Raw genomic sequence first — 19,502 nt, 5'->3', positions numbered from 1 at the left:
GCCTGAGGTGAAGACTGCTAGGTGGTGCTAACAGCTGGCTATATAACCTACATAAAATCTACATGTTCTAATAATATTTTAAAGAATGAGCAGTAGATGTATGTAAAATTAAGTACAGACATCAACACAGCTTATCTTATAGTTAAACCAACAGGACTTTAATAATAGTAACTACCATGATAGGAATCTGTTGAAGTTATATAAACCAAGCTATATAATTTTATGTAACATTTTATGAGATACTTTACAATGAATTACTAGCCTTAGGCAGTTTCAAAAAATATTTTATTTTTAATATTTGTTTATAAAATGAACAAAATTATAAGCAACATTGCCAACATGTAATACCATGGGTCATAATTGTGGTTGAACTAATGACAGACAGTTTTCCATCATTACAATGGTAACAGATCATAAAAATAGATTATAATTTTATTAAACTGAAAGTGATACAAATGTGTGATAATGTATATGATGAAAGAACAGTAATTTTTAACATATTACACCACATGTCTTCATAACAAACCATGCTTTAAGGAGCATCACTCATATCCAGTGTTATGAATCATAATGGAGGTCAAAACAATGTCAGGCGATATTTATGTTTTAGGGATTTTACTAGGTAATAACAATGGATTAATCAATTTATTAAAATGAAAAAGTACAACATGTATGGTAATATAAGTAATGTAAATGAAATTATAAAAGATAAAATAAGCTCTGTTGCTAGGTGCTTACCAAGTGCATCATACATAAAAGTACAACAGTAAGGTTATTGGAATTTTTCATGATCTTATGTATTCCATATACCATAACTCAACATACGCTTTCAGAAATATGTATTTGTAACCAAATTTTTACCATGCGTTATTACACGGTTAGCATTCCCACTCTTATGAGAAAAATCTTACAGACCTGGACATTATGCAGTTTCTAGAATACATCGGTGAGTTGTAGTCCCTAGTAGTCTTCCACATGTAGGTGGTATCATTGACTAAGCTCAGATCAATGGAAGGTGGAAGCCATTATAAGTTCACTGTCTTCCTAAGAATATTAAAAGTATTCAGTCCACTATACGTACTTCATATAAAATACATAGATACATAGATATTATTATCGTGCCTTGTCTTAGGAGTACAATTAGAAGACTAAATAATTTGATCCAATATATCTACTTCATCTACAGCACAGTGATACATAAATATTGTTAGTATGGCTTGTCTTAATGTTGAGTGTGTCAGTTATTATTTTTTTTATTTTCTCTGTCTCTTTTCTGTATTAATGTATATTTTCAGTTTTATGATGATCTTTCAAATGCACTAGCCATGAACAACAAAACCTGTTTTTAACTAACTTACATATGGAAGTTGTCATTATAAGAAAGATTTTAATGATGCGTGAAGTCATAATTGCACCAACACTAATCAAAAATATACACAAATCGAAAAAGGTTTTCCATCACCCTGTTTCTCAGAACTCCTGAAGATAGACGTTGAATGTGGATATTGTATCACAGACACAGTACCTTTGACTGTTCAGAGATGTCACTAAACCTGCCAAAAGATGTAAACAACCATACATGAGCAGCACTTATTAGATGGAGGGGGTCCCCCGAAAGCCAATCAGTTCCAGTCATTACACCAGGAAGGAGGTACATGGTTCGTGTTGTCTGTAGTTCAACCATGCCAAGATGCTCAATACAACAGTTTGATCACATCCACAATGTTACTTTGTGCTAGGAATGGTTCTCAACAAGGGAAGTCTCCAGGCATCTCTGAGTGAACCAAAGCAATGGTGTTCGGACATGGAGGAGATACAAAGAAACAGGAACTATCAATGACATGCCTTGCTCAGACTGCCCAAGGGCTACTAATGCAGTGGATGACTGCTATCTACAGATTATGGCTCAGAGGAACCCTGACAGCAACACCACCATGTTGAATAATGCTTTTTGTGCAGCCACAGGAGATTGTGTTATGACTCAAACTGTGTTCAGTGGGCTGCATGATGCGCAACTTCACTCCTGACATCCATAGTGAGGTCCATCTTTGCAACCACGACACCATGTAGCGCGGTACAGATGGGCCCAACAACATGCTGAATAGACCGCTCAGGACTGGCATCATGTTCTCTTCACCAGTGACTGTCGCATATGCCCTCAACCAGACAATCGTCAGAGACATGTTTGGAGGCAACCCAGTCAGGCTGAACACCTTAGACACACTGTGAAGTGAGTACAACGAGGTCGAGGTTCCCTGCTGTTTTGGGGTGGCATTATGTGGGACCAATGTATGCCACTGGTCCGCTGGTCCGCTGGTGGTCATGGAAGGCACCGTAATGGCTGTATGATACATGAATGCCATCCTCTGACCGATAGTGCAACCATATTGGCAGAACATTGACGAGGTATTCATCTTCATGGATGACAAATTGCACTCTCATCATGCACATCTTGTTAATGAGTTCCTTCAGGATAATAACATCACTCAACTAGAGTGGCCAGAATGTTCTCCAGTCATGAACCCTATCAAACATGCCTGGAATAGATTGAAAAGGGCTGTTCATGGACGGCATGACCACCAACCTCTCTGAGGGATCTATGCTGAATTGCCATTGAGGAGTAGGACAATCTGGACCGACAGTGCCTTGGTGAACTTGTGGATGGTATGCCATGATGAATACAGGTATGCATCAATGCAAGAGGACATGCTGCTGGGTATTAGAGGTACCAGTGTGTACAGAAATCTCAACCACCACCTCTGAAGGTCTCGCTGTATGGTGGTACAACATGCAATGTGTGGTTTTCATGGGCAATAGAATGGGTGCAAATGATGTTTATGTTGATCTCTATTCAAGTTTTCTGTACTGTTTCCAGAACTCTTGGAACTAAGGTGATGCAAAACTTTTTTTAATGTATGTATTATGGTATGTGTTCTGTAATTAATATGAGTATATGAGGTCTGTTCAAAAAATTCCAGAACTATGTCTGCAGAATTTTTCTGTGTTTGCGTTTTACTCATTGTGCATGGTTTCCTTTGAAATACTCTTCTCAGCAGTTGATACACTGGTCTCGATGCCATTTCCATTCCTCAAGCAGTTTTTGTATGCTTCTTGCTGTATCACTTGAAGTGCCATCTGTGACCTTCCTATTATCTCATTTATCATTCCAAATTAATTTTCACTATTATTTTAATTCCTGTATATTTGTACTAGATAACAGTAAGTAATTACCACTAAAGAGTAAATGATGGTGAGTTGTAACATGGTGAGTTGTAACACTAGTTAAGAGATACTGATATGACATTTTCTACCAATATTATTGCATATACTGAGTCCTGTTAGTAATATATTTTGATTTGAAAGTTTGGCTTTCTTGTTTACTGTAGTCTATGGAACCTGGTCAGCTATTATCTGTCAGTGTACTAATATGCTGAAAGCCAGTTTACAATAATATATGTTAGAGGAATGAAAAATAGTTTTGTGCCCTTCACACTGAAATCTTCTCTCTAATGTATGTCAGAAAAATAAGTGGCACAAAAATGGGAGGCTCAGGAACATCCACGTTACATCACCTCACTCAGATACTTTCATCTTTGTGGTACCTCATCACACACTACAAGCATTTACATATGCAAAAACGAGAAATATCTGTGGAAATATATCAGTGCACTCTTGACAGAAAACAAATAATTTCTTTAAATTATTAACTTTCGAATGAATGTAATCAGTAGAGAGTGATAGGAGACATCTCATCACTTTCAACACTGTCTGCATCTAGATAATCTTTCCTAAGCACTGACAATATTAATAGCTTGAAACATTCTCCGTATGGTCATAATAAAACAGATTTTAATGCAGCTTGCCTCTGTAGATCTTACTACTTTCCAAGTTCTACTTGTATATGACAGCCAGCTTTCAGTATGTTTCCTTCTTGTTCTCTTCCCTCTGTTACAATGTCCAGTGTGTGATGTGTGTGGAAGGGGTAAAAAGCATTGCAAAATTTTATTAATAAAATACTACATGTATGTTGCTTTTATGAGTTCTGTACATTTTTTATCAGATGTTTCTCATTCCCTTTTTATACATCGATTTCAGACTAGGCTTTCCAAATTATTTTTAAGCTGATTTAGGACATTTTAGAAATATGACACACAAATTAAAGCAAATGAGTGAAAACTGGGACACAGTAAATTATTGTTCATATAGGTACAATAATAGTAATTTATTTTCACAGAATCCTCCATAGTAATCATGGGAAGTTAATAATGGTATTTAATATACAATTTAGACGTCAATAAAAATAGAAGTGTCACATTTTACAGTGAAATTGATGGTACAGGCTTGCTGGTATTTGAACAGTACATTTTGGGATGTGCAGTTGTTCTAGGAGTTTATTTTCATTAAGTGTCAAATTGTAGAAGCCCATACATGGGAGGAGAAAAGAAGATGCTGTTTTAATCATTTCCAGTGCTTTAATGTCTCTAAGTTTAGCATGTTTTGTGGTCCATCCCTGAAGTGTTTATTATTGAAACTACTCTTTCAACAGAAGCATTAGAACATGGAATAGCTAGTGAATATTTGTATTTGACCACACTTCTGACATGTCAAGACATAGTCATTGATTGTAAAAATGAATAAACATTTTGCACCATATTTCACTGAAACTAATATTTGATTTCTCATTCCCATCCAGGAGTTCATCTTCACAATATTTACTCACACTACAGTACTCATTAAACAGTTCCCTCTCATCCATAGTGAAGTTCATGACAGTAGATAAAAACTTATAGAATTCTTGAACACAAATCCAGCTAATGGTTGTATTTAGGGTTACTCCACCGACTGAAGACTACTTTGGTTATGTCAATGCACACATTTATTGCTTACTATCTAAATTGCTTTGACATTTATGCCATTCTCAATAATTGTATGAAAGAAGAAACAATATACAAAAACACACTTATCAACATTACACTAATGAATTAAATAAACACCTAACTACACAACAAAAATTGAAAGTGATACTTAGCTGATGTCTGTGTCAAGATGTATTTGAGTTAAGTGTTAATTTAATTTGTTAATGCTGTGTTGACAGTAGTCATTTTGTATATTGTTTCTTGTTGTGTAGGGCTATTAAGGATGCTGAAACTGGTTTAGCCGTTAAAGTCTATATAAGAGCAGTGACTGAAAATGTCTGTAGTAAAATTTATTATCCTCACTTATACTCTATACCGAAAACATGGAAAATGCTTCAGACTATTCACAGAAATTTTCCAATATAGGTATCATGTAAAGCTGTAGGGATATTGTTTACTGAAGTAATGTCTGTAGCCCTCCATTTTTCAATTCTTGCAATTGCTGTTCCACAGTAAATGTCAAAAATATTTAAGAGTTTGTGTATTCTAACTTGTTGAACAACATATTTATTTTGTCTGCAACTTTAATTATAATTAAACTGCCCCTTGAAATGGACAAAATGCTGCCAGAGAAAATATGTAACTGAATTGTGATGCAGGTGAGCATATTCTTTGAAAAATTCGTTCCACGCGAGAGGATGATTGTAAAATAACAGGGAGTAATCCTAACGGTTGACAAGTATCAATGAGTCTCTTAACAGGTCATAGGAGAGTTAACCATCTGGTTTCACTATACCCAAAAACTTTCTTGTACTCCATCCCAGTAAACACTGAGATTGGTTTATTTCTTCAGCACATGAAGCATGTTGGTAGATTTGACTAATTATGAGATTTATATGACTGGGTTCACCACTTTACTTATATGGACAGCATTGAACATGATATGAGAAAGACATCCAAAACCAATTAAGTCATTAGCACTCTTTTCTTTCACTTATAATAAAGATTGTTTTTACCTTTCCATTTCTACCCTCAGTAATTTGTGTTTGTGTTGTCAGCTGAAATTATTAAAACATTTTTCTCAAGGAAAATTTGTAAAAAGGGACATTGTATGAAAATTCACAAGCAAATACAAGTGAAAGAAAGGAAGGAAGTTTGGGTTCAACATCATGTTGCCATCAAGTTCGCTCGGATTGTATAAAGGAGCCATCCCAGCATTTGCCAGGAACAATTTAGGCGAATCACAGAAAACCTAAATCTGGATGCTTAGATGTGGGTTTGAACTGTCATCCTCCCAAATACAAGTCCAGTGTGGTAGCCAATGCACCACCTCACACAGTCCAAATATAAGGAATGAATATACAGGGTGATTCAAAAAGAATACCACAACTTTAAAAATGTGTATTTAATGAAAGAAACATAATATAACCTTCTGTTATACATCATTACAAAGAGTATTTAAAAAGTTTTTTTTCACTCAAAAACAAGTTCAGAGATGTTCAATATGGCCCCCTCCAGACACACGAGCAATATCAACCTGATACTCCAACTCGTTCCACACTCTCTGTAGCATATCATGCGTAACAGTTTGGATAGCTGCTGTTATTTCTCATTTCAAATCATCAATGGTGGCTGGGGGAGGTGGCCGAAACACCATATCCTTGACATATCCCCATAAGAAAAAGTCGCAGGGGGTAAGATCAGGGCTTCTTGGAGGCCAGTGATGAAGTGCTCTGTCACGGGCTGCCTGGCGGCCGATCCATCGCCTCGGGTAGTTGACGTTCAGGTAGTTACGGACCGATAAGTGCCAATGTGGTGGCGCTCCATCCTGCTGAAATATGAATTGTTGTGCTTCTTGTTCGAGCTGAGGGAACAGCCAATTCTCTAACATCTCCAGATACTGTAGTCCAGTTACAGTAGCACCTTCAAAGAAAAAGGGACCAAAAACTTTATTGGCTGAAATGGCGAACAAATGTACAACTAAATGAAACTTTATAGCTCCCTTAATTCGCTGACAGATAGCGCTTAGCTCTGCCTTTTGTTGTTGCAGAGTTTTAAATTCCTAAAGTTGTGGTATTCTTTTTGAATCACCCTGTACAGAGTCTTCAAGTGCTCACTAAAAACTATAGAACAGGAAATATGGTGCTCACATTTCCCAACATGAGGTTAGAACAGGAGCAACACTATCATGCTTATTAACATTATATTCCAGTTTGATATTAATTAAGTAAAAATATATATTACACATTTAGGTACAATACCTTCTTTACCAATTCTCATCAGAAAATTGAATCACTCAGCAACTTTTCCTTTTTCTTTTATTGTTATGTCTTACTAAGGAACTGCATTCATTTCACATTCACACAACCAGATATTATATCCAAAGATTTGGAATGCTTGAAGTCTTTATGTCTTGATGATTTGTGTTCACTCATGACATTGCATGTAGTGTGTTTTTTTTATTTGGGCTCCTCTTGAAGAGGCCTTGATGGTAATTAGTGAAGAACTTGATAGTAAATTGATGAAACTTTACTTTTATGTGCTGATATTTACTTATTTATTGTTTAAGGATAAGTGTTTTGAACAAACTAACTGAGTGGGAATGGGTAGTCCATTATCTCTCATTATCACCAGTTCTGTTACGGAAGTTTTTGAAGACAGATTATTGACGATGGCTTTTTTAAACCCATCTGTTTATGGAGGTACATTGATCATACATTTATGGTGTGGCCACGTGGACAATACACACTCAGTTTTTTCTGGGATCTTTTCAATTACCTGCACCCCAGCATCAAGTTCACAATGGATGTCAAGATGGTTGGAAAGCACTGTTTTGTGGATTTGTTTTTCTATGGGAAGAATTATTAGACTCTGGGACACAGTATTTATATAAAACTAATTCATACAGACCAGTATCTAAATGCCATGAGTTGTCTTCAATCATACCAACGCAGGGATGATGTTGGTATAGAGGGCTTATGTCAGTTCAGGCATGGAAAACCTGATGCAAAAATTATAACATGATAAGCTTGTGCCCAAGCAGGATATCTGCACTGACAAACAGATCCATCATGTTTGGACATTTGCTAAAACCAGTAGAAAACATTTGTTGTTCAGTTGCTTTCCTATCATTAGCCATTAGTGTATCCTCAAAGATAAGAAGCATTTTAGAAAGATACAATATCTAAAGATTAAAAATCTACTTATCTTGGTTAAAGATGTTCTAGGACTGATGAAGTCTATTGCTTACAACATCTGTTGCCAAGTGGGAAAATGTTTATTGGCAAGATGATTCACACTGTTTATGACAGGGGTTCTGAGAAATATCACCACATACAATTACCTGAGAATTTTGTGGTGACAGAGCACTGTTTCACTGAAGAACACAGAAAGAACTTTGATGAGACACAGATAGTTGCTCTTGCATCTCACGCTTGGAACTGTCACACAGGACTCACTTGAAATTAGGCAGTCATATAATATCATAAAAAGAGACAAGAGATATCCATTATCTGAAATTTAAAAAAAAAGGTCTTTGTCTCAGCCAGCAAGGGCTCATTGTTTCTGCCAGCTTTCACCACCTGGATGTTGTACAGGCATGGTAGTGTAAATGACTGCTGTTCACGAATGGCGTATTTACAAAAACATGGTAGCATACATGAAGGAAACGTAGTTTTTGCATTAGAACAGGACTAATTGTGTGCAAAACAATAGATAAGTAATCTGAAAACAGTGATAAATAAACTCAAACAAGAACAAAAAGTGGAAAATGAGCTGTTTTTTAGGCATAAAAAAAGCTCACATATGAAACAAAATGAAGAACTTTTTGAACTGAAAACAATGAACAGATGTGATCCACTAGATAAAAATGAAGATATAGTCAACCAGGGAAATAAGAAAAATGATTTCATGTCTCCAAGAAGTACCTTGAGGAAGCAACAAAATACTAAACATTTGTGAAATCTTGTGCCAAGTGAGAAAAATAAGAAAGGTGATGTTTACATATTTTCAAATATCCACGGAAAAGGCTTAGCAGGCACTATGCAAACTAAACAAAAAGTAACTGGTTTTACCCATCCTGGCATGCCTCTAAATGAGGTACTAAAATACTGTGAAAGAACAGTGACAAAAGGTTCCAAGTGTGTCATTATTGGGGGAGGAAACAATGTATATAAGAAGAAAAGTGTAAATGCAACCCAGGCTCTAAGAGAATCTTTAGGAAAACTTATACATTCTGATGTATATGTCATAAGCATTCCACACAGGCATGATATGATGGAAGCTTCATGTGTAAACAGAGAAATTGTCAACAGGTACAGAATATTCCAGGAGATATATAGCATTTTCTTTAATGTTACATTTACTGAAGCAACAAGCTCAATGAGAGAACATTTCACAAAGCAAGGCCTGCACAGAAACAACTATGGTAAATAAATTCTGTGCAAAGAATTATTAGAAAAAAATTAGCAGCACACAAGAAAAGTACATAGACCTATACCACTATCAGTGAGGGAAGAAATAGGAAATACAATACTGTATCCAGTAATAGACTCAGAGTAGCCACAAGATGAAAGAACAGAAGAGGAAACATCACTCTGCCCAGCAAAGGAGGGGAAAGCAGTGTCATCACCAGCAGAAAAAGAAGCAGTGTCATCACCAGCGGAAGAAGGAGTGTCATCACTACCAGAAGGAGCTGTGTCGTCACCTGCAGAAGAAGAACCAGTGACAAAGAGCCTGCAGGTGAGATACAGGAGAGGGGAAAGAACAAAGAAGCAAAAGCATCTCAAGGAGCAAGATTTTTTGTACCACCAGGTAAAAAGAAAGGTGCCATAGAAAATCAGAACACCTATTTCTAATAGAATAATCTTGCAGCAGAATTTATAGTATGCATCTAGTAAATTAGAACAGATAGAAGTACTAGTAGCTGATGAGTTACTACATATATTTAGTATGTCAGAACATGATCTGAAAGGAAATGAAAGTAATGTTTTCAACATACAGGAATATTAAAAATTTGCTAATTTCTGCAGATCTGAACATAAGGGCAGAGGGGTGGCAGACTATGTACACAGTAAAATAGAGGGTATCATTTCATGGTCACTAGACAAGTGTACAGAAATGCTGTTTGAAGCTGCAGCAATACAGCCAACATATTATGGGGAAAATGTGTGATAATAAGTATCTACAGATTACCAAACAGTGAGATAAATGGATTTCTAAAGGAGTTAGAAGTACTGTTAGATAAGGCTATAAGGGAATTCTCTTATATAATTGTAGCTGGTGACCTAAATATTAACACATGAAAAGACAACAAGGAGCTTTCAAGATCTGCTTACAACTTATGGACTTTATTTAGCAATAGACAGTCCCATGAGATAGTGTAAAAAACAGAAACATTAATAGATCACATGATCACTAATGTACAACAGAGCCAGCAGGCAGTAAAGGTCATAAACATGACCATTGCAGACCACTATGGGGTAGTAGTTGAATTAGCAGGCAACATAGGAAAGCCTGAAAAAATATTTAAAGAGTTTAGACAAACTAAGCAAACAAACATAGATAGGCTACAAAGGCTACTGGAAACTGAAGACTTAGTGAAGTATACTTTACAGAAAACCTAAATAAAGGACGGGAATCATTCTGCAAAATATTAAGCCATTACATAGATGTTGCATGTCCAGTAGTATGTAGAGAAATTAATAAGAAGAAAAATAAAAACTGGGTCACAGTAAAGGTAAAAAGGAAGAGGGAAGAGGTAAAAAGCCTGTATGAAATTTGTTGGTTAAGGCCAACCCAAGAAAATAGGGATGCACATAGGGAAAAGAAGGAAACATACACTAAACTGATAAAAAAGACTAAATCGACATCTTATGAAAACAAGAAAGCAACCTCAACAAATATCACTAAGACCATATGGTCTCTCATAAATGAAAAGAGAAAATGTGTAGGTATGGAATACACTGATAACATAACACTTGAGGTAAATGGTAGGGAACTCAGGGATGCACAGAATGTCAGCAATACCTTAAACAAACATTATATTGAAGTTGTGGACAAATTAATAACTTAAAATAATACTTCCAAAATAAACACAATAAACATTCCATACGAGACAAAATGCTTATTTTTGACCGCAACTAATGAATCAGAAATTGTGAAAATAATACCCAGTCTAAAAACAAAAAACACTGAGGGACTTGATAGTATATCCACTAAAATAATTAAATGCTGTTTACACTGGGTAGTAAAGGCATTAGCCAGTCTGATAAACTTATCTATAGAAAACGGAATAGTTCCCAATGTGCCTGAAAAAGAGTAAAGTAATCCCTATACACAAAGGAGACTGCAAAAAAGACCCAGGAAATTACAGATCTATAACTATTACATCAGTACTGTCTAAAATAATAGAAACCATAATAAAAGACAGATTATTAAATTTTGTACAAACATGCAGTATTCTCAACGATGAACTACATGGATTCAGAAAGGGCAAATCTACTAAAACAGTAATAGCTGAATTCATGACACTTGTAACTAAAGCACTTGATGAACAGAAGAAAGTCTGTGGTATGTTCCTGGACCTATCTAAAGCATTTGATTGTGTACATCATGACATCCTGTTAGGAAAACTTCATTGTTATGGTATAAGGGGGAAAGCAGTAGACATCATTAAATGGTTTTTGGAAAATAGAAAGCGGTGTGTAGAAATAAAGCAAAAAGTGAAAAATAATATTGCAAGTGTCTTTTCAAATTTTGAAATTTTGAAATATGGTGTTCCTTGGGGATCTGTTCTTGGTCCACTACTTTTCATTTTGTATGTCAATGATACAACCAAATCAGTATCTGATAGTGTAGTCATGTATGCAGATGACATTTCATTTGTTGTTATCAGTTCTACAACAGATGACCTGCAAGAGGTGGATTCGCTAAATATGAAAAGTGGAAACAATTATTTCAGGGATAACAATCTCTTTATAAATGGAAACAAAACAACATATATGCAGATACATGCAAACAAAAAACAGACTTTGAACAACATCACAGTCAGGATTGGAGACCTAGAACTAAAGGAGACAGACATCTATAAATTTCTAGGTGTAACAGTGGGCAGGTGTATGGCAGGAGAATCACATAAATAACATGTGCAGCAAAATAGGTTCAAGCATATTTCCATTATAATATGTCAAAGTCAATAAATAGACACACTCTGCAAACAATGTACTGTGGACTAGTCCATTCAAACCTCTCATATGGCATCCTGGCTTGGGGAAATGCTGCAAATGCCCTCACACAAAGGGTATTAAGATTACAAAAGAGAGCCGTACGAGATATTGCAAAAGTATCACCTAGAGAATCCTGCAGAAATAAATTCAGGGAGCTAAAAATTTAAACAGTAGCATCATATATAACAGTAACATCATATATATCTAACGGCACTGCATTGCTAAATTGAGAATGTCATGAACATAATACAAGAATAAAAAAATGACATTCATATAGAAGGAAGTAGGCTAAAATTAACAAACAATGAACCTGTAAATTGTGGGCGTATACTGTACAATAGTTTCCCACAATGTCCAAAGATGATAGAAAGTATGTCTCTTCTTAAAAGAAAATTAAAAAGACATCTGATCAATATTTGCCCCTACAGTGTTAAAGAATGTCTTAAAATAAAAAGTTGATTAGTGTTTCAGTGTTCATTTTTTATAATGTACTTTTAATAACATTTTCTGTGAAAATTATATGAAATATATGTATATATAATATCTTTTTGTAACTAGCCAATACATGTAACAGACAGCCTATAAATGCAATCATACATAAATTGATGTACAAGGTGAGTCAGGAGGAAAGGTACATGCTTTGAGGGGTGATAGTATTAGTGCTTCTGAACAAAAAACTTCATATGGAAGTATGCCCTATTCCGAATGGTTTCTGAGATAGGACACATTTAATATCCATTGTTATTTATCTTCTGTGCTATCAAACATTGTCACTGTTTACAATGTACCACAGTAGTGTAGAGCTAGTTGAGATGAACAGTTTGATAGAGGACACTTGTGGTCTATCGAGTTGGGAAACTACCTCAAATTGGCCTACAAAAACTATTTAAGCTACAGCTCATGTGCGTTGAGCGAGTTTTTCAACATTCTAGTACTCTCTTCACAAGAACCATTAGGTCTAGAGAAAAAAATTAATAGGAACTTTTTTATTGAGGAAATTGAATATAGTTTAATTTTGTACTGTGATGCGTTTTCACTGGAGGGTGTGTTTTTAGAGTTATTGAAGGAAAACATACAAGAGTAATACACTCCTGGAAATTGAAATAAGAACACCGTGAATTCATTGTCCCAGGAAGGGGAAACTTTATTGACACATTCCTGGGGTCAGATACATCACATGATCACACTGACAGAACCACAGGCACATAGACACAGGCAACAGAGCATGCACAATGTCGGCACTAGTACAGTGTATATCCACCTTTCGCAGCAATGCAGGCTGCTATTCTCCCATGGAGACGATCGTAGAGATGCTGGATGTAGTCCTGTGGAACGGCTTGCCATGCCATTTCCACCTGGCGCCTCAGTTGGACCAGCGTTCGTGCTGGACGTGCAGACCGCGTGAGACGACGCTTCATCCTGTCCCAAACATGCTCAATGGGGGACAGATCCGGAGATCTTGCTGGCCAGGGTAGTTGACTTACACCTTCTAGAGCATGTTGGGTGACACGGGATACATGCGGACGTGCATTGTCCTGTTGGAACAGCAAGTTCCCTTGCCGGTCTAGGAATGGTAGAACGATGGGTTCGAAGACGGTTTGGATGTACCGTGCACTATTCAGTGTCCCCTCGACGATCACCAGTGGTGTATGGCCAGTGTAGGAGATCGCTCCCCACACCATGATGCCGGGTGTTGGCCCTGTGTGCCTCGGTCGTATGCAGTCCTGATTGTGGCACTCACCTGCACGGCGCCAAACACGCATACGACCATCATTGGCACCAAGGCAGAAGCGACTCTCATCGCTGAAGACGACACGTCTCCATTCATCACTCCATTCATGCCTGTCGCGACACCACTGGAGGCGGGCTGCACGATGTTGGGGCGTGAGTGGAAGACGGCATAACGGTGTGCGGGACCGTAGCCCAGCTTCATGGAGACGGTTGCGAATGGTCCTCGCCGATACCCCAGGAGCAACAGTGTCCCTAATTTGCTGGGAAGTGGCGGTGCGGTCCCCTACGGCACTGCGTAGGATCCTACAGTCTTGGCGTGCATCCGTGCGTCGCTGCGGTCCGGTCCCAGGTCGACGGGCACGTGCACCTTCCGCCGACCACTGGCGACAACATTGATGTACTGTGGAGACCTCACGCCCCACGTGTTGAGCAATTCAGCGGTACGTCCACCCGGCCTCCCGCATACCCACTATACGCCCTCGCTCAAAGTCCGTCAACTGCACATACGGTTCACGTCCACGCTGTCGCGGCATGCTACCAGTGTTAAAGACTGCGATGGAGCTCCGTATGCCACGGCAAACTGGCTGACACTGACGGCGGCGGTGCACAAATGCTGCACAGCTAGCGCCATTCGACGGCCAACACCGCGGTTCCTGGTGTGTCCGCTGTGCCGTGCGTGTGATCATTGCTTGTACAGCCCTCTCGCAGTGTCCGGAGCAAGTATGGTGGGTCTGACACACCGGTGTCAATGTGTTCTTTTTTCCATTTCCAGGAGTGTATAAAATGTGTTCTATTTCAGAAACCATTCAGAATAGGGCAAATGTTCATATGAAGTTTTTTGTTCAGATCACTAGTACTATCTCTCCTCAGTGCATGCACCTTTCCTCCTGACTTACCCTGTTTATCACTGTATTTTTCAGCTATCTATACGCAAGATTTATGTAAACATGAAGTGTCCAATACCATTGTAAGAAATAATCTATGAACAAATAAAGAAAGAATAAAGAATTCACTTTGCATTATGGAGTAGTAGCATCAATTTCTCTCACAGGTGTTTTGTTTCTTCAGTGTGTATAAAACTGGTGCTATTCATGGTAGGAATTAATTCTCCTGAGATTCAGCAAACAATTCTCACCTGAAGATGGGGAAGGTGGATTCCTGAAGTATTTTGACATGATAACTGTATAATCCAGATGCAAACCCAAAAAGAATGTAAGGAATTAATGTGATGAGAAAGATTAGGTTATCATATATTTCTTATATATTTGATCAAATATTATAAACACATTAAACAACTAGATGATATAATGAGTTACGTCTGTCAGCCAAACTACTAGAAATGCAATTTGAAAATGTTGACCTACACAGAAATTGAATAATGTTTTCATATACAGCTTGACACTGATTACGAAATAACAACCCTTCATTCTCTAATCAAACAATGCCTGCTATCTCTGTAATTGTTCCTAGATAACTGATTGACAAGCAACTTATTAAAGTTAAAGTTTCTGCTTTTACAGATCTTTACCTGAGATTGATGGCCTCAGTAAAGAAACAGTCCTGACATCATGGATGGCAAAATTTGACTGCATTTTTAAAGGTATCTGTGTCTATAAGCTCACATTATTTCCACTGTCAGTCACATACATTTGAAAACTGACATATCATAGCATATAATGTAAGATGCATGACAAAATGTGAAGTCATTAATGTATTTTGATTGCTCTGTCAGCTCCGAATAACAATTTCATTGTAGTTCATTTTGTATTATTTGGTCTTATTTAACTGCTGCTGTGTCATCATCAAAGAAGTTAGTGTGCCTATAAGCTCACATTATTTCCACTGTCAGTAACATGTATTTGAAAACAAGTGTATCATTGCGTATGATGAAAAATACAAGAAGAAATGTGAAGGCATCAGTGTATTGTACTTATTCTGTCAGTTTCCAATAACATCTTCATTGTAGTCTATTGTGTATTGTTTAGCCTTATTTAACTGTTGCTGTGTCATCAGCAAAGAGGTCTCAGGGAAAACTCCACTTGTTTTCCTGCCTTATGATCTGATTCAGTCTCAATTCAAGGTTGTCAGTGACATTTCCTCTTTCCTGCATGCTTTGCTCTTCCATTACCTGTTCTTGTTTGATGCCTTTTGATTTAAAAGAAAGAACTGTTTATCAAAACCCATATTTGCTTTTGTGATTCTTTAAATTCAATTTCATGGTTTAATAAGTGAGAGTGTTCTTATTCAAAATTGTATATTATTTTTCCTTTCTTTCAAATTTCTGCAGATTTCCTGATACTCTGATTATATTAATTACTTTAGTCTTTGGCTATCCTCTGTTTTTCTTTACATATCACTCTTTCAGCACTTTTCTTTAGCCCAAGTCTTATACCCTCTTAGAATTTCAGCTACTTCCATTACCTCTGAAATAGCAAGTGTTACTAATACTTGTAATTTGTATTGTATTTATTTTAGAAAATTAATGTTTCTTAAATGCAGTTCTTTATTATGATCTGAATAGCAACTGTCAAAATTTCCTTTCCTACATCTGCATAATATAAAATACTGCTCTGATTCCTATCTCTACCTGTTCATCTTTTGACAGTGTAGTTTTGCTTGTTTTAATTTTAATTTGTAAACATTCACACACACACACACACACACACACACACACACACACACACACACACACACACACACAAAGAGAGAGAGAGAGAGAGAGAGAGAGAGAGAGAGAGAGAGAAGGGGGGGAGAGACGGGGGGGGGGGGGAGGAAAGAAGGGAGGAAGGAGGGAAAGAAGGAAGGAGGAGGAGGAGGAGGAGGAGGAGGAGGAGGGGATGAAGAAGAGAGGGATGGGATGCAAGGTGTGCAGTGGAAACTAGGTGGAGGAGGTGGTAGATGAATCTAATTTGTTGAATAAAAGATGTTTTTGACTGTTGTCCCAAAACCCTTAATTTGGAACAAATTACAAAACAAGAAATATCTTATCTGTTCTTATTTTAGGTAATCACAGGCATTTGCATACATATTACATATAGGAGTAACATAATGTAGTTCCCAAAAGTAACATTATTGTGGCAAAATTAGATTGATTGCAGTTTATGTAACGAGTTGCCAAAGACATACATTAAAGCAAATACAGCCACAAATATGGATACAGATCATAATTAAATTTTGTTTTTACAACTCTGTAAAATTTTTATTACTAAAATTGGTCTTTTTTCATGTGTTTTGATGCACACAAGCATATCATCATTCATTTTTCTTTCAATTTTTTGGTAAAAAACCTTTCTGCCATAATGAAGGCAAGACAAAAACTATGAGTTTTGGGTCACCATGACTTCTTAGGAGTAGCTGAAATGTTTTTATTTGAAATATTTGAAGAAAACAAATGAGATGAGAGCATCATGAAAGAAGAAGGGGATTGGCTGTCTGCAAAATACCAGTGACTAAGAAAAAAGAAATTTTAAGTACAGATGTGAAAACATGATCCAAGAGAGAGAAGTAATCATACTTTTAGACAGCCATGGTAAAGGTGTTGCTCCCAATATGTGAAACAAGACTGCCAAAGTGGAACATCAAAACCATGAATTAAATTAAATGAAATACTGAAGGGCTATAAAATTTCACTCAGTCCTGGATGCAACTGCTCAGTACTAGGAGATTCATATGATGTTCGTAATAATGAAAGTGTACAAAGTGTAAGAGTTCTAAAAGATACACTGCATGGAACCCAGAAGTGAACTTATTGTTGGTAGACATAACACAAAGATATTATCTAATGCAAAATTCATCTGTAAATGCAGAGATAATTAAAATTAACAAGAAAATCAAGACAGTATGCAGTAGTATGCCAGATGCAATAATTGTACATGTAAGATCTTTGGTGAGAGATAATTTTACAAAGCATTGGTTTAATAGATGTAGGAAAGGAAAAAGGTATATGTGTAAAGAAAAACTAAAAGTAATCAGTGAAAATTCCATTTAAAACCAGAAGCCACACAGATATCAGTGTCCTCAGCCATAATTTCATTTCAAACAAGTGAAATTGATTCCACTACAGAAAAATCACGATTAGCAGCACCAGAAGGGGTAGAGAAAGTACAACACAGAAAAGGGTCAGAAATGCAAAACAAACAGGTGACAATATCAGCAGAAACAACAGCATCTGAACCAGTAGATAAGGCAACTGTATGTGCTGCTGCAGAGGTAACTGCATCAACAAGACAAAGGAATGAAATACCATAAGTCCTAGAAACACCCAAAGGGGAGCTTACTCAAAGTAGCAGATGTGGCTATGATTGGAGTGGGCTTAATTGAGCAAATGGCCACATCAGAAAGTAAGGATTATTTCACAGATGCAGTTGGGTATGTAGTGGGAGAAACAGGCACAAAATAATTTTCAGCTGTAGATGGAAATCAAAGAATAAGTGCAACATGGAAAAGGAAAACAGTGTTTCCTGTATGGATGAATGATTTTTTATTTACCGCTGAAAAGAAGAAGTCTACAGGGTAAGCAGTGATGAACAGTTTACTGGTCTAATAATTCTCTACCAAAGTATTCATTCAGTGAGTAACAAACTAGAGCAAGTTTAAATTGTGCTCCTTTCATCATATGTCAGTAGTATTAAGGTACTACTTTGAGTAGAGAGACATTTAATAAGTATATAATTATCAAAATGAGCACACACAAAATATGTTTCTTTTGTCATCTTAAAATCTACATTAGAGAATTCACAATTTTGAAATAAATTTACCATATAAGGGATGAACTGAGTGATGAATAGGCACATAATAACAAACAATGACCTCTTTCGATAGTCTTCCAACTTTCATTCTTCTTCAGAGCACAGTATGCACGTGTACTCTTCATACACACAATATTTATTCTTCTGGTACTGCAGTCGAACTGGGATGATTTGTCTTTGTGGTCAGAGCAGGAGAGGTGAGTTTGGAGGGACAAAGGTTAGGATGGGTCTGGTCCAGGGACACACTGCCATCCCTGGCAGAAGAAGAAGGAGAAGGGGAAATGAAGGAGTAGAAGAAGGGGAAGCAGAAGGGGAAAGCATGACCAAGTAAATAACATTCATATAGTATAATTGGGGGGGGGGGACAGTACAGAAGATGACTACTGGGAAAATAGTATTGTACATAACATGAATATTTGAATATTTGTGGACACTAATGCCTTCATTAAAAACTAGTAAGTATTTGCAGCAAAGCTGATAAATTATATCATTGCATCATCTGTTGACATTGCTACTGTAGGGGTGTGGTATCACACTGACAGAAACTGAATACAAAGCATTAGGTTGTTGCATGGGACAAGTCTATTGTACACTCCTGGAAATGGAAAAAAGAACACATTGACACCGGTGTGTCAGACCCACCATACTTGCACCGGACACTGCGAGAGGGCTGTACAAGCAATGATCACACGCACGTCACAGCGGACACACCAGGAACCGCGGTGTTGGCCGTCGAATGGCGCTAGCTGTGCAGCATTTGTGCACCGCCGCCGTCAGTGTCAGCCAGTTTGCCGTGGCATACGGAGCTCCATCGCAGTCTTTAACACTGGTAGCATGCCGCGACAGCGTGGACGTGAACCGTATGTGCAGTTGACGGACTTTGAGCGAGGGCGTACAGTGGGCATGCGGGAGGCCGGGTGGACGTACAGCCGAATTGCTCA

At 37.3% G+C, this 19,502-nt stretch overlaps 1 protein-coding gene across 1 annotated transcript in view; it reads left to right on the top strand.

Moving 5' to 3' along the window:
- The first annotated feature begins 8,939 nt into the window (after window positions 1–8,939).
- The window catches only part of LOC124722507 (calcium-dependent secretion activator-like), a 69,772-nt gene continuing 59,209 nt past the window's right edge, over window positions 8,940–19,502 (top strand). Inside the window, exons 1-2 of the mRNA XM_047247661.1 lie at window positions 8,940–9,169; window positions 15,334–15,413. Of these exons, the coding sequence (XP_047103617.1) occupies window positions 8,940–9,169; window positions 15,334–15,413 (310 nt within the window). The remainder of the gene's footprint in view (window positions 9,170–15,333; window positions 15,414–19,502) is intronic.

The sequence above is a fragment of the Schistocerca piceifrons genome, chromosome X (genome assembly GCF_021461385.2).
Source record: "Schistocerca piceifrons isolate TAMUIC-IGC-003096 chromosome X, iqSchPice1.1, whole genome shotgun sequence".
Taxonomy (NCBI): Eukaryota; Metazoa; Arthropoda; class Insecta; order Orthoptera; family Acrididae; genus Schistocerca; species Schistocerca piceifrons.
Note: the sequence above shows the minus strand (reverse complement) of the source record. Positions and strands in the feature narration are given on the sequence as shown.